The sequence below is a fragment of the Neophocaena asiaeorientalis genome, unplaced genomic scaffold (genome assembly GCF_003031525.2).
Source record: "Neophocaena asiaeorientalis asiaeorientalis breed wild unplaced genomic scaffold, Neophocaena_asiaeorientalis_V1.1 scaffold217, whole genome shotgun sequence".
NCBI lineage: Eukaryota > Metazoa > Chordata > Mammalia > Artiodactyla > Phocoenidae > Neophocaena > Neophocaena asiaeorientalis.
In genome coordinates, this window is record NW_020172293.1 from 1,436,472 (window position 1) to 1,452,865 (window position 16,394).

General features: G+C 41.3%; 1 protein-coding gene across 1 annotated transcript in view; it reads right to left on the reverse strand.

Moving 5' to 3' along the window:
* MYO3A (myosin IIIA) overlaps positions 1 to 16,394 on the reverse strand; it is a 182,192-nt gene that overhangs the window by 26,587 nt on the left and 139,211 nt on the right. The window contains exons 27-31 of the mRNA XM_024765514.1: positions 13,958 to 14,069; positions 11,007 to 11,169; positions 9,280 to 9,403; positions 6,485 to 7,397; positions 4,504 to 4,648 (exon numbers count right to left, since the gene is read on the reverse strand). Coding sequence (XP_024621282.1) covers positions 4,504 to 4,648; positions 6,485 to 7,397; positions 9,280 to 9,403; positions 11,007 to 11,169; positions 13,958 to 14,069 — 1,457 coding nt within the window. The remainder of the gene's footprint in view (positions 1 to 4,503; positions 4,649 to 6,484; positions 7,398 to 9,279; positions 9,404 to 11,006; positions 11,170 to 13,957; positions 14,070 to 16,394) is intronic.

The following is a 16,394-nucleotide window of genomic DNA, read 5'->3' on the forward strand; positions in this document are numbered from 1 at the left end:
CTGGTTTACAGAGAAATTTAGGATGGAGTTTGATTTTCCTGAGGTAAATAAGCACATCCAAAGGTACCATAATGAATCTAGATCCCTTGCAGGGATTAAATATTGACCAAGCAATATCTGGCCCAATTTGTGACCTCAGTTTGAATTCTTTGAACTATATTTACTGTGAACTTTTATAAACTATTCAAGAAATTTTTTAAAAAGCTGCCTAGATCATTAAAATATCTGAACACAGACTACACCTAATAACAAAACCCGGCAGATATCGGAGGGTGAATCTCCCAGAAGTAGCACAGTGATTATCAGCATCCCCCTTTCCCTTTGTGTCTATTCACAAACGTTAGGGGAAGTTGTAAGTAACTGTTAACATATAGGAGATTCAATGGATATTTTATAGTTCTCTCCCCACTTGCTCTGTCAGCTTCATCCTGCATAACATCTTTAAAACCCTCTTCCTGTGGCTTCTGAAGTACTGGGCTCCCTGGGCTCCCACCTCTCTGGTTGGTCCTCTTTGCTGGGTCCTCTCTACCTGACCCGTACATGTCTAGACTCACGCTCTGGTTCTCTTCTCTTCTCACCGTAGGTGGATTTCCTGGACGATCTCATCTACTCAACGGCTTCAGTCACCATGCACGCGTCCACCCGCCTGGCAGGTCATCTACCGACTAACCTTTGCTTAAGACTGTTGACTGTCTCAGCCACCACTTCATCTGGGTTAAGTGGTCACAATGTACAACAGTTCAGATGTACAAAAATGTCACTTGATCTTCCTAAAACTCGACTTAATTCCTCCCTCTTAGTGCTCATTTCGATTTTCTAGCATGACGTTACTGTTAACGAATCCTAGTTAAACTCAGTTGCTTTCCATTTTCTTAGTGTCTTCTGAGAAAACTTAAGTCATTCTGGGTTTCTGTTTTCTCCCCGGGCCACTGCATCTCCCAGTGTCCTCCCTTCCTACTTGGTTCTGGGTTGTCAGTTCTGCCCAGACCCCTCTGTGTCTTCAGGCCACTTCAGGCCCTCTCTCAGGCACTTCCTCTGCTACTCTCAGGGACAGGGGAAAATTCAGATGTTGGCCAGGCTGGCCTTCATTAAAGAATGAAGTGAACTATTTTGACTTTCTAGTAAAGTTCTGCTGCTTTTAGGCCTTTTCAAAGTCCCCGACAAAGCAATCTTGAGAAAGAAGAAGAGTGGAGGCATCACACTTCCTGATTTTAAGCTAAATAAAAAGCTAAAGTAATCAAAACAGTACGGTACTGGCATTAAAACAGGCACATAAATCAATGGCACAGAATAGAGAGCCCAGAAATGAACCCAAGTATATATGGTCAACTAATTTTGACAAGGGCATCAAGAATACATAATGGGGAAAGAATAAATAGCACTGGGAAAACTGGATATCCACATGCAAAAGAATGAAATTGGAGTCATCTTACACCATACAAGAAAATCAGCTCTAAATGGATTAAAGGCTTAAACGTAAGACCTGAAACCATAAAAATCCTAGAAGAAAACATAGGGGAAAACCTTCTTGACGTTGGCCTTGCTAGTAATATTTTGGATATGATACCAAAAGCTCAGGCAATAAAAGCAAAAATCAACAAGTGGGACTACATCAAACTAAAAAGCTTCTGCACAGCAAAGGAAACCATCAACAAGATATAATAGGCAACCTACAGAATAGGGAAAATATTTGCAAACCACATATTGGATATATTTCAGACAATATCCAAATAACCAAAATAAGGAACTCATGCAACTGAACAGCCAAACACACACAAACACACACACACCAAGCGACCAGATTAAAAAATTGGCAAACAACCTGAATTGACATTTTTCCAAAGAAGACATGCAAATGGCCAACAGTATATGAAAGAGTGCTTTCATACAAATCAAAATCTCAATGAGATATCGCCTCACAGGTATCAGGATGTCTATTATCAAAGAAACAAGAGAAACAAATGCTGGCGAGAGGATGTGGAGAAAAGAGAACCCTTGTACACCTTTGGTGAGAAGGTGCATTGGTTCAGTCATTATGGAGAAGAATATGGAGATTCCTGAAAAAACTAAAAATACAGCTACCATATGATCCAGCAATCTCTCTTCTGGGTATATATCCCCCCAAAATGAAATCAGTACCTTACATGATACGTTTATGTTCACTGTTACATTATTCACAATAACCAAGATAGGGAAAACAACCTAAGTGTCCAGCAACAGATGAGTGAACAAAGGAGATGTGATACACACACACACACACACACACACACACACACACACACACAGAGGAATATTATTCAGCCTTAAAGAAGATCCTGCCATTTGGGACAACATGGATTAACCTGGAGGACATTACGCTGAGTGAAATAAGCCAGGTGCAGAAAGAAGAAAAACCTCATGGTCTCACTTATGCATGGAATCTAAAAAAGTCAAACACTAGAAGCAGAGAGCAGAATGGTGGTTACCAGGGGCAGGGAGGCGGGGGAAACAGGGAGATGTTAGTCAAAGGGGACAGAGTTGCAGGTGTGCAGGATGAATAAGTCTAGAGATCCAATGTACAGCACAGTGACTACAGGTAATAATATGGTACCGAATCCTGGGAATGTGCTAGGAGAGTGGATTCCAGGTGCTCTCATCACACACATGCCAAAAAAGGCAACTATGTGTGAAGAAGATATGTTAATTAGCTTGACTGCAGTCATATTTCGCCATGTATGTGGGCCTCCAATCACCACGCTGTGCACCTTAAAGCGTTTTCAGTAAACACACATACACGACACACGACACACACACAGGTCCCTGGATGGTCAGAAGTGCAGGTCGTGGCAAAACACTGGCGGCCTCCACTCCCCTCCGGGAAGCGTCCGCGGCACCCCTCCACCCCCTGCTTCCTGCTGAGCCCTGGGCTGAGCTGCTTACCCGGAAGCTCCCTCCAGCACCTCACTGCCCCGCCTTCACCAGGGCCTCTGCGCACACAGCCACGAGGGAGGCTGAAGCCCCCGAGCCCCTCTCTGCTCTGCCGGTCAGCAGGCCTCTGGGCAGGGGGCATCGGTGGCATTCAAACTAATGGGCCTCCGGACTCTGACTTGCCAAGCTGCTTCTTCACGTCACGAGGTCTGGGCCAGGGCCTGGGAGCAGCAGGGCTGGGAAGGGTGGACACTTCGTGGCAGTGTTTTTTGTTGTTGCTGTTTTTAAAGCTTCACACAAGTCTTGAAAACAATGTGGCAGGATAACTGATTGAAACATTAAACTATTTTTCCTTCTTCCCATATCAGACAAATAGCCGAGCTCATCTTAGTCCTTCCCTGCCTAAGGGACTTCCAGGGAAGTTGCCTGAGGTTAGCAGTGGTCCTGCCTTTGGTAACAGCCAAACTCACTGCAGAGGTGGGGCCTGGTGCCCTGAGCGGGCGAGGGCCTCCGAGAAATAAGGACCAAAGGAAAATAAATGCAGATTCTCCCAGACAGGGCCCAGCAGGGCCATGGGTGGCCGCCCCTGGGGAGGTGGTAAGGCTGCAGGGAGGAGGGCTACTGGGAGCGTGTGCGAACCTGGTAAGACTCCTGACACACCCGCTTCCCAGCGTCTCCTGCGCGAATGGGAGCAGCAGAGCCTCGCGACTTGTAGAGATCGTGAGGCCAGCTAGGAGATGAGGGTCACAGCAGTACCTGTGGGCAACTAACTAGTGACTACAGGCTTTACCTGATCCTTTGGTGGCTATATAAGGCCCCGGGGCCCTTGCACAGCCCTGGGGAAGGGAAGGTCTGATAATTCCTGAGTCTGAATTCGCCACCAGTTTAGTGAATGTGGGCAGACAGTGACTTAGGCTGATAAGAAGAAAATTTAATAGTGCATCTGGGTTTGTGCATCTGAAAGGAGATTTGCACCTTCTACTTAACATACAGATTTTGACAGAAGGAACAGATATATTTCACTTGTTTGCTCCTGCTTATCCAAACTGCACCCTGCTCCCCAACCTCCCCCAACTCCATCCCTTTCTACTCCCTTTTGGCGTCATATGCCAAGTTCTAGTTAAAGTGTATATAAAGGGAAAAAAGAAAAGAAAAAGAAAAGAAGAGGAGCGCTTCCCTGATGGCGCAGTGGTTGAGAATCTGCCTGCCGATGCAGGGGACACGGGTTTGTGCCCCGGTCCGGGAAGATCCCACATGTCGCGGAGCAGCTGGGCCCCTGAGCCATGGCCGCTGAACCTGCGCGTCTGGAGCCTGTGCTCTGCGACCGGAGAGGCCACAACAGTGAGAGGCCCGCATACCGCAAAAAAAAAAAAGAAAAGAAAAGAAGAGGAGAATGAAATCAAAAAAGGTAGGGGGTATGTGGAACATTCTGGAAAAGTGTGTATCTACTTATAAAAAATGAAATAAAATGAAGGCTCTTGCCAAGACAGAACATTGTCACCTCAAATCTGCTATAGAATAAAGGTGGGCAACTAATAAACAAAGTATCTGGCTTTGCCTGTCCCTTCGGGAAGTTCCAACTCTACCCATCTTTACCTGAAATGCACTGCTGAGAAGAAACTCGTCTAGTAATTGGCTTATAAGGATAGACACCCAGATAAAGAGGCTTCAGTTGCTGTGACAAAATCATTTCATTCAGTTTTTTCTGCAGAATGAAATATTCTTCAGATAGCTTTGTTATCTAAAAAGAAGGTCACATATCAGATTAAATCAAGGTAGAGAATTCAGTGAGCTCCAAGGTACACTGGGGTCTGGTCAATTCCTGAACCGCTCCCCCTGGGGCTCTCATGTACTTCTTCTCCAGGGCTCACCCTGACCCCGTACCAAGGTCGGACAAAGTCCTCACTTGACAAAACCTCCCCCTTTGCGCTACTTGCCCATCTCACATCTTCCATTCAAAACTGTCCAACACATGACCCTCCAGAAGCACTCTCTCCTGATAACTCCCGCCCAGGGCCCCTAAGATCTGGCTTCCTCCAACATATGACCCTCCAGAAGCACTCTCTCCTGGTAACTCCCGCCCAGGGCCCCTAAGATCTGGCTTCCATCCTTCGCGTTCTGCTGCCGCGGCTCTTCTGCTTTGACCCTGAGGAGCCCCTCTGCTGGCTGGGACTGTGTGGACCTCCCTCCTTTCCTGTCCAGGCTTCTTCGCCTGACTTCAGCGCTACCCTCTCTCTTCTGGTTCCTCTTTCCATCCTGGCCCCTCTGCCTCTACCTTGTCTGTTAACACGGCTGCCCTGCAAGGTTGAAGGTGGGGCTCCTGCTCTTCTGCCTCTAGCTCTGCTCCCGGGGAGTACTGAATCCACTCCCACGGTGGTTTTGCCAGCTGTAGGTGGATGCCAGGCGATTCTACATCTCCTGAATGTGGCAGTTGCTTGGCAGGTCAGGGTCCTAATCTCTGCTTTGGTCTTTAGAGTGAGCAGATTTATCACAAGGAAGGGAAGGACTGCCTGTATATTAAACTCAATATTTCCACGTGCTTAAAAAAAAAGTAGAACAGGAAGGGACTAAATAAAACAATGGCAGATCTATGACCAGCTAGGGGTTGGAGATGTTTGGGCCACACTCGTAACAGTCAGGGGGTGTCCAAGGGCAGTTATTGTGTTTCTTGGGAGCTTAGCCACCGTCAGACAAAAGGCAGAGTTTAGAGACTCAACAGTAATAGGTGATCCTTCTTTGAACCCATTATGACATTTCTTCTATGATTTCAAACACTATTGACTACCCTGATAATACATATTCATTTATAATATGCATTTTAGAGGCCACCTAGTGAAAATCCTTCACTTTACACAGGACAAAATAAGGGTGCTGACACATAAAGTGATTTTCTCAAGGTCAAACACCTAGAAAGGAGAAAGAGCCAGAGTGGGGCAGGGACAGGGGCCTGTGATCTCTCCATAGCACTAATTTATCAGAGTTCCATGTACACCTGGGAGAAGCCCTAAAGCTGACTGCCCCTTCTAGAAACAGCTGAAACACGCCTACCAATAGCACGAGATATTCTCCAAGAGGGAATTTTCCTTTGTGGCTTTTCTTGATGGTTCCTCATGGCCATGACGGAACATATAGACTGTCATCTTCATTGCATATATGCTCAGTAATGCTACCATCTGATTCTGATACCTAATTATGTCTTCTCAAAATTTGGGGTACAGAAAGCATAGACTTTAAGAGGATTTTGAAAACTTTTTTTTTCAGCTATAATGGAAGATCTCAGATACATGGAAATTTGCACTGTCAAATGCCAGCGTTTTAGTAGGCTGTATAAACCAATGACTAGTCTCCTTATTACACAAGATTTCCACCGCATTTTATACTATTTTTATCATAGAAATTTGTTTACAAAATTTATGGCTATTCAAATGGCACTGTCCCTGACATGTTTTATTGAAAAGGTTTGCAATCTCATCAAAACAGATGAAACAATATATCAGTTATCAACTGTCTGTTTAACTCGGTTATCGTGGAGTTCCCAGAGATCTGTACTAGTAAACAAATCTGTTCGTTTACATACCTGTTTTGAAAAAATTGCCAGATCACATGCTTCTTTTTCTGAAATTGCTTTTGAGTCTCTATCACTCTTCATCCTGATGTTACAGTATTCCTCAAATTTTGCGGGATGGGAATACAAAGTGTGAGTATTTCTTGCTACTTCTGTTGGTGTTGCAACCGCTTTTTGATTTTTAAAAGAAGACATCCTGTCCTTCCTTAACTGCTGCCCCCTCTTGTAGCCCCGGTATTTGCTCTGAATGAACACCGCTGCTTTGTCTTCTTTTTCCTGGGCTTGCATTGCCGGTTCGATTTGCCTCTCTTGGACCATCCCATGCCTCACAGGGTTCCTCTGATGACTGCATACTGGGGCATTCTGGGTGACCACGGACATCTTCTTTTCTTTTTCCTTGCTATTTGCATCTTGGCAAACCGACCTGTGGCTAAGACTAGGTTCTAAAGTTTTTTTAAAAGAAGGCTGCTTAGGAGCTGAGGTCCCCTGTGCTAACCAAAGTCCTGGGTAGCTTGGCCTTTCTGATATGGCCTTCCTTTCTAGATATGCTGCTTTTGAGTCTTCGAAATTCCTTTCCTCTGTGTAGCACTGATAATAATTCTGGACCACAGTGTCCTCCTTTTCCATTTTCCTTATCTTACTATTTTCTTCCAAGTCTTTCATATACTTCTTATTGGTGTTTACTTCTGCCCAAGGGTCCCCCACCAGATACAATTCTTGCTTAGCCTCTTCCTCATACACATTGTTCATTTTTTTCGGGGTCTGATATCCTCTGTTGTTACTTTCCATAGCATTCGTGGATTCCCCCTCAGCTTTGAAAGTAGAAGTCTTCACTACAGATGTATTCCCCTTGTTATTTGGAGCTGGAATGACTGTTTCATTAGTAGAGACTGCATTCTCTGTCTGTTTCTTCACAAAAGATTCCCTGTGTAAAATATATTGCATCGGAATATATGATACTAAACTAGAGTTTATTACCTTGTTTGGCAATAGCACATGTTATATTATGTTGGGAGAAAAGCAAAAGGGACAAAGAAGCTCAAAATAAAAACTTATCAAGTCACAATAATTGAGTATTTCCCCCAAAATGTCCTCTCTAGTGACAACTGTGATGGCTACTGAAATAATGAGAAAACTAGCTTCAAATTAGAGTGAGAAATATCCTAGCATAATTTCACTTACTGAGGTATCAAAATCCTAGGTATTTAATCACTTCAAGATATGTCCTTTTCCAAGAAATTATCTTTTTTGCTTCGTTCAGGATTGTATTTCTTCCAAAAGTAGCAGAGGGTACAGAGTAGTGCGAAAAGATGATTATAGTACATTTATTACATTAAGAAGACAAGGAAAAAAAACACATTTTCCTCTTTCATAATGTTCTGTGATAGCCATCATTTGTTAGTATTTGTCACAATTCTGAAAGATTTGAGAAGAGCTAAAATAATAAAAAGCTAGATGTAGGAACAAACATAATGTTGGGTGTTCAGTTAGTGAGGGCATACATTTAAAAACACGCTCATCGAGTCCCTAAATTATTAAAACGTATTGTAACTCAGCAGAAACCTTTGAATCTCTTGGTAGCCTTTTGTTTCTTTAAGAAGTCATTTTGCTTTTTAGAGACATGAAAAACGTTGGTTACTTAGTTTTACATTTTATTAAAGTGTCATGTTCTCTTGTAAACTAGCAATTTTATATACAATGGTGAAAAACCACTGGCTGTTAAATTTGTTTCAGCTTCAAGACATTAAGATTAAATAGGAAATTAAAAAAAAAAAAAGATATGTCCTTTTCCAAACAAAGTACCTACAGTAAGGAGATGGGGAAACTATATCTACATTTGAGAACAGTAAGTAAGCAGGGTATGTTCACTAGGTTGCGTGCTGTACTTTGATAAGCTCTAAGTCTACGGATCACAGAAAATATCTTACAAAATTCAAGGAAAAGCAGTGTCCCTGCTATCGTTCATGATCTTGTTCATGATACGTTGGCCAAAATTTCACAGTTGTTCCTTTATTAATACCCTTTTGAAAGGACAGTTGGAATGATTTCCCCTTAACTTGAAGATAAGATCTTCTTTGAGGAGGAATGTGTGGTCATCTGAGTGAAATGACAACAAACTCTCAAATAGGATAAAGAACACAAAAGTGGCCACGGGGTGTCGCTGACATTTGATGCATCACTGTCAGGAACCTGGTTAGGTATGAGAAAGACTGTGGACTTTTATTTGTTTAAGTTTTATTGGAATATAATTGCTTTACAATGTTGTGTTAGTTTCTACTGTACAGCAAAGTGAATCAGCTATATATATATATCTCCCCTGGTTTTTTGGATTTCCTTCCCATTTAGGTCACCACAGAGCACTGAGTAGAGTTCCCTGTGCTCTGTGCTATACAGCAGGTTCTCATTAGTTATCTATTTCATACATAGTAGGGTATATATATCAATCCCATTCTCCCAATTCATCCTACCCCTCCTTCCCCCCTTGGTATCCATAAGTTTGTTCTCTACATCTGGGTCTCTATTTCTGCTTTGCAAATAAGTTCATCTGTACCATTTTTCTAGGTTCCACATATAAGCAATATTATATGATACTTGTTTTTTTCTTTCTGACTTACTTCACTCTGTCTGACAGTCTCTAGGTCTATCCACATCTCTGCAAATGGCACTATTTCATTCCTTTTTATGGCTGAGAAATATTACATTGTATATGTGTACCACATCTTGTTCATTGTGGACTTTATTCTGTGACTTTCCAGATGTGAAAAATCTATACTGTCAAGATGGCATAAGAATGAACATTATTTTACCTTTTATTTTCAAAGTTTTTCTTGTAGTCAAATTCCTGATCTTGAGTCTGAATGGCTTTTACCGCTGTGTTTTTCGTGTTAACAATTTCTTTCCTTTGTTTCCTGGCTAGATGTCCTCTTGCAGCTGAAACATATAAGGCCCAGAGCAGTGTTAATTATAATAAATAAAAAGCATTACTTCAATGGGTAGAAACAAATGGCTTTTCACCATCAGTGCCAAAGAGGAAAATGAAATTAAAGATTCCAAATAGAACAGGTTCGAAAAAATATGGGACTCATTTAGAAGACTCTTCCAGACGACAAGCTTTAGCAAGAAAATAACTGAAGTAACTTTCGTATTAAGGGGAGTATTAAGATGAAACCAGAATGATAGAGATGAGCTAAGTTGATGAAAAAGACAACGTGTACTCACCATTTGCTTAAAATCTGCTAATGCTTATGTTTCTTTTATTTCTGCTATGTTCAGCTATTCATGGGAGAAAACCCCTATTATCTAAGTATATGGTTTGAACCTTTTGGCCAATTATTCTTGGAGCCAGATATATTTCAGAATTCAGACTTAAACTTTTTAAAAAAAATTTTTAGAAAAGTAATTTGGAACAAATAACATATATTCTGTAAAATTCCCCATGGTAAATCAGCATTCCATAGTCAAACACATGAATATTTCTCCAGAAAAACATACAATTCTTACCAAGTGGGATGAATAAAGGACTGTGAATATTAGGTCATGTTTCACTTCCAAATGAGTTACGGAAAACCTCTTTTTTCAGTGTTTTATGAAGTTTGGAATTGTGGATAAAGAATTAAATCCCAAATTGCAGGGTTTGCATTTTTGATGTCCCAGTGAGAAGTGAAGGGCTTAAAATTCCAAAAGATGATGATGAGCTCTTATGGACTGACGGATTGGAACTGGACCTTGAACTGAATCTTTTGAATGTCAGTCAGCTACTCTGCCCACCACATCAGTGTTCTTCAGAATGTAGCTTGCAAATAAATAGTGGATCAGAAAATCGATTTAGTGGGCCAAATCTAACAACTAGAAATTAAATGGAATAAACCAGAATAGAAAAGTATCAGAATGCAGTGCTTGTAGTATGTGTGTATATCGGGTTACAGAGTAAAATACATTGTTTGTTATGGGTATCTAGTCAAAAGTTTTTGAAAGATATTGTATTAAGCCATGCTGTGTTCTAAATTTAGCTTTTTATAGAAAAATGGAAAGTGAAATCCAAAGTCTATTAATACATTTAATAAAAACTTGTGAAATATGATTATAAATATTATTTCCCTACAGTTAACAGAAAGAAATGGATGCCCTTTAGCAGAGTGAGATTTCATTAAGTTGTCAAAAATTATGGCAAGTGTAACCTTTGGAATAAAGTAGGGAAAATGTTACTGCCCAATGGGTTATAGTAATATGATTCTTGAGATCTAAAATTAATTCAGTCACTTGCTGTATCTTGCACAATACGTCAATTGTGTTTCATTGTGACAGAAAATTTGAAAATTATTTTCTTTAAAACAAAACATTTATTCAGATATTAAAAGTATCAGTCACTACAACAATCATTCAGATTTAGCATAGGGACAGTATCAAGGTAACAGAGTTTGGAACTAAACACGAAAGCTACATAAGAATTGGAGGTAAGTAAGATTTGATTTCATGCACACATCTAAACACAGCATTATGTTCTGTTACACAGTGAGATGGTCTGAGTGATTACCTGACTGTATTATTATAGCGCTCTCTTTCCTTTTCTTCTGTATTTTTTGGTATCTTCTTGAACCCAAGAATCCTCTGACACAGGCTTGAATCAAAATAAGCTTGTCGATGGCTTCCTTTCGCATTAAATTTAACTGTTCCACATGATAATACTTAAGGAACACCTTAAAAGAATTAAAATAAAACACAAATAAAACTACGGCGTGCAGGTGTGAAACAGTCATGTGCTATGCTCTGAAGACTAGATTACATTCTAAACATTTTTCTATTTTGGAAATCACTATCTTTTGCTTCTTTGGCTTGGATGTTGCTATCACATTATAGATTTTTATGATTGAAGAAAACCCCTCTTTGAGAAGGAATATAGTTTAACAACCATACTGTTTATTTGCAACAGGTACCTAGGTTTTGTTGGATAGGCCAATATGAGTGGAGGATACCAAGCTCTTTTATCAAAGTTTTAGCATCAGATACTCTGGGCAAAGTTAATTTTTTATGCTTTTTCAAAGAAGAGATAATTAAACTTCCCAAACTTAAAAATCTTACAAATCTATTTGTAAGAGAGAGGACAATTATAGCTAGAGGAGTTCATTCACCAAATGTTTACTGAGACCTATTCTATGTACTTATCTGCTGGAACACAAAGGTGAACAAACCAGGGGCACTGCCCTGCAGGGGCTCACAGTTTTGTCAGTGGATAGAGCAAGGCAGAGAGAGGGTCCCATGCAGAATGAACAACTTTCTCACCGGACCCAGCAGCCACTGTGAAGATAGGAGGGCTGGTTTTTGATGATTCTAAAATCAAAATGAATTGGAGCAACAGGGGAGCCTGAAGGCTCGGAGCTGTTCTCAACTAAGAGTTTTCAACCACTGCCAGGAAACAGGAAGGTATGTTTTTTTTCTTTTAATGGCTAAATTTACTAATGAAAGTCACCTCAAAGAGAGTTTATGGAATCCACTAAGAAGTCACTTGAATTCAAATTTAAGAGCTGAGTCATGAGACCTGGTAACCCTGACTGTAGAATTCTCTCAGCACTTAGAAGCCTGGCACCAAGGGCCAACGGTTAAGCATCACAGGTTTTGATTGAATTTAGTTTTAATTTCTACAGGACTCTAGATGCTAATATATTTAGTCTATTCTACTGCCGACAATTCATTTAAAATTCAATCTATCTAAAAAGGTCATCTTTTTTTTTTGCACAGCATTCGGAATGTTCTTATATTGAATACTTTTATCCATCTTAATGAGTTGGAAAAGGTGAAGTGGAAAAATACAAATAGCTTTAAAATGCTGCTTAAATATCCTGCAAAACTGGAACTGCAAAGGGCCTTTTTACCAGTTAAAACTCCATTTGAAGTTAGGCCTGTGTTTCAGCCCATAAATCATGAGATGTCAGCCTGACAAAATTCACTTTTGTGAGAATCTGAAAGAAAATGGTGTGAATAAAAAACATATCTTTGTAATGCTCAGGAATTCCCCTTACTAAATACTAAAGTAAATATGGATTACTGAATATGTAGGACACTCCGTATAAGATAAACACTGAAAATTTCCTTAAATTGTTACAGGCCTAACTTTTCTTTTTTTAAACTAATTTTTATTGGAGTATCGTTGATTTACAATGTTGTGTTAGTTTCTGCTATACAGCAAAGTGAATCAGTTATGAGAAAGACAAATATCATATGACATTGTTTATATGTGGAATCTAAAAAAAATGGTACAAACGAACTTATTTACAAAACAGAAATAGAGTCACAGATGTGGAAAACAAACTTATCGTTACTGAGGGGGAAATCGGCGGCGGGGGTGGGGATAAATTGGGAGATAGGAAGTGACATATACACACTACTCTATAAAAAAGAGGTAATCAACAGGCCTAACTTTTCATCTGAACATAAGAAGATTCTGTCCCACACTTCCCACAGCTAATATAGATTTCTTGGCAAGTGCGGCATGTCAGTCTACGTCTATGGAAGAGCTGAAAGCAGTTACTCTTGAGTGGTCAATCTGAGTACTTCTTTGCCTTAGCTTGATTTTCTTCTCCATCCTCCCCCAGTGATACATTTAGTGCACTCCCAGGACCTGGTCCTGTTTATCTCCTTATCCCCATCTTGTTTGTAATGCTCTGAGGATATCTGAGAAGTAAATGCATCCTTTCTCCAAGAAGCCACCTATCTTACTTCCATATTCAAAACAGGTTATGATTTTGTACTTCAGTCTTTAAGGCAGGGGTCCCTGACCCCCAGGAGGAACCGGGCCGCACAGCAGGAGGGGAGCGGCAGCTGAGCGAGCGGAGTTTCATCTGCCGCTCCCCACCGCTCCCCACCGCTCCCGTTACCGCCTGAGCCATCCTCCCCCCGCCCCCCATCCGTGGAAAAACTGTCTTCCACGAAACCAGTCCCTGGTGCCAAAAACGCTGGGGACCGCTGCTTTAAGGGATTAAATAAGCTAAGATCTCACAGGCTCTCAGATCTGATACATAAACACACCAATATCCAAACACCTATAGTGTGCGTCTAGTAATAACATTTCACTCCGGATAAATTTCAAGTTTACAACAAAAGCAGATTTGAGAATTAGGAAAATAAAGAAAAACAGAATCCTATTGAAATCATTATGATTCTCGACAGCTTTTTGACTATATTTGGTGCTGATAAAATAGAGAAAATATAAAAGTCTGTTTTCTAGACTCATCCATTCCATCTTTTTTTGGATAGCTCTTCAAGATATATTTTTCTTGAATTTCTTAAAAGAAACCTTTACGAGAGCAAAGTGTTTAATTCTGCTGAAGAAGGAAACCGTTATGACTTTATCAATTTTCTTTCCCTATTTTAAGCTAAAGAGTCTATAACATGAAAAGCCATGATATTTTCGATCATTGTAAAATGTAATTCTCAGTACATCCACCATAAGTATGAATTTTTTTCTTGAAAATTATATGAAAACATTACTTTTGTTTTTCCAAGAGCCCAGTTATCAAGACCAGCTTTTTCCAAAATGGTGGCACAGGTGTCAGGGCTCAGTGGAGGTTCTTCACACCACTTGTAACAGAGAACGTGGTACCTTTGAATGGGAGAGAGGGCTGGTTAGTATTTCATAAAAGTTCAAAGTCTCAGGAGCCTGGTGGGCTTCTTAGAACAACTCTGCAGTAAACTGAATTCCAGACTGACTACTTGTGTAATTTGAGCATTGTTTTTCACTTCAGTGATGCTTTTCAACACAACACTAAAACCCCATACAAAACTGTCGTTCAAAAAAAAATTAACTGGGTATTTTTTAGAAAGCAACCTTTCTCTGGTCACTAAAAGCAGAAGGACCGCAGTGGCAGAAGCAGAGGGAAAGATTTCATTCATTTTTTTCATCTTCACAAAAACACTGGGAGCTGATCTTCAAATAGGATGAAGGAGTTTAATTCTACACAAACTTCCCGCATTACAGCAACAGTTGAGGGGAGGAAGTGAGTAAGGGCTTAATGCAGGAGGGAAATGAGAGAGGAGGAGATACTGCCCATCCGCCTGTGTTCTAGATGTCATCTCTTCCTGCCCCTCCTCCTCTTTTCTTCTGTGTATTTTCAATCCCCTTTCTCTCTCCAGCCTCCTCACACTTAGCGCAAAGCAATCCCCCTGAGTGCCTCTCCTCTGAAATGCTTTCATATCCCCCACCAGCTTTGTGGACAAACAGAAAGATGGTTTAGGATAACTGTCTCCAGTTCCCTACTTCCCATCACTCCTCCGCTCCTGGGATCTTATTTAATCACATACGATCTTCTAGTGATGAAGCCTTTGCCGGTTGTTTTCCATCCTAATCCTAAGTGTTCCTTCTGTAGTTCTCCGTCTTGAGAGAGTGTCCCTGAGATTCCCAGCCCACCCTGCCCCTCCCCCGTTTCTCCTCCTCCTTTTCAGTCTCCTCGACATGCCTCCTCGACTTGCTGCTTAAATGCTAGGGCTCTACAGTGCTCTGTTTCTTTCTAAGCTCTCTCCACGCGTCACGTCTACATGCACGACTCTGACTGTTCCCTGTATGTGATGATTGCTCTACATACATCCTCAGCCCTATTTCCATAAACTGGGAACACATTACTTCTGACTGCCTACCCTACATCCCCACCTGCTTATCCCACAGACACTCCAGACTCAGCAAAATGCATCACCTTTTCCTTCTTGTCTCTGTGAATGATGTCACCCCTTCTTAAAGTACTAAAGCTAGAAATCTGTGTGTCATCCTAGATTCTTTCCTATTCTTCACTCGGTGTATCCAACACGCTTAGAAGCCTCTCTGAAATCCCTGTCTTTTTCTCTAGTCCTACTGCCCTTACCTTAAACCACCTCCCTACTGGCTATGTGCGTCTTCACGCCCTCCTCCCCGCTTCCTAGCCGATGTCCACAGCCCTGTCTGAATTATCTTAATAAAATGAAAATCCGATCAAGTCCTTTCCTGACTTGAAAGTGTCCGAGAATCTCCCAAGTTCTAAGCTGGGACGGCAAAAGCAGGTGCTTTCAAAGGCTGGGCAGGCCACATGAATATGTGAGCCGGGAAGCGTGACAATGTGGGAAATGCAGAAGTCACACCTGCTGAAAGGCAGTCTTTAAAACTGGTTGCCACGCATGATGATGAGTCTGCATGCTCCCTCCTGCTCTGCATCCCTGCCCGCCTTGCTAGCCTCACCCTTGGCCATCTTCCACGGACATCTTGAGCTCCAGTCATGAAAGCTATTCACAGTTATGCCAAAGGGCCACATCTGCTCATGGCTCGATGCTTCTGGATGTGTCATCCTCTGTGCCTGTATGTCCTTCCATCCTCACTCCTTGTGCCCTCAAAGAAGACATACTCTTTCAATATTCTAGAAATGCTCTTTAACAAATCTTCAGTGAATAGACCACTGGACTAACATTCTATTTCCCTGTGTAAGACACACCGGCTGATGTCCACTGCACACTTGGGGTGCGTGGGCAGCAGCTCTGCCTAGTGTGCCTGGGCGCTTCTGCTCCCACCAGGGGAGCTGTGTTTGCTGCCAAACCTGTTCATTCACTTGGTGAGGAGTTATTCAAATAAATATCAGATAAACTGATGAAACGTGAGTGAGGAAAGCCAGAGGGCTCTTTCTCGAAAAGTGCATCAAATGCTTTGGTAAGACCTTCTAAAGAAGTACTTATTCTAAAAAAACTATGGGATTAAACATGGATGAAGCCATTACAGAAGTTGGAGCAGAATCATAAGAATCAAGGAATATTTAGCCCTGTGATTATTTCAGGAGTTATCTTTAACTTCTTGCTTCACCTCAAGAAATATGAATGGAAATCATACATAAGGGATTATGCACAGTTTATGTAAGAAAGAGTCAATAAACTCTGATTAGTGGACATTATTCAAAGAAAAAAATAAGCCTAT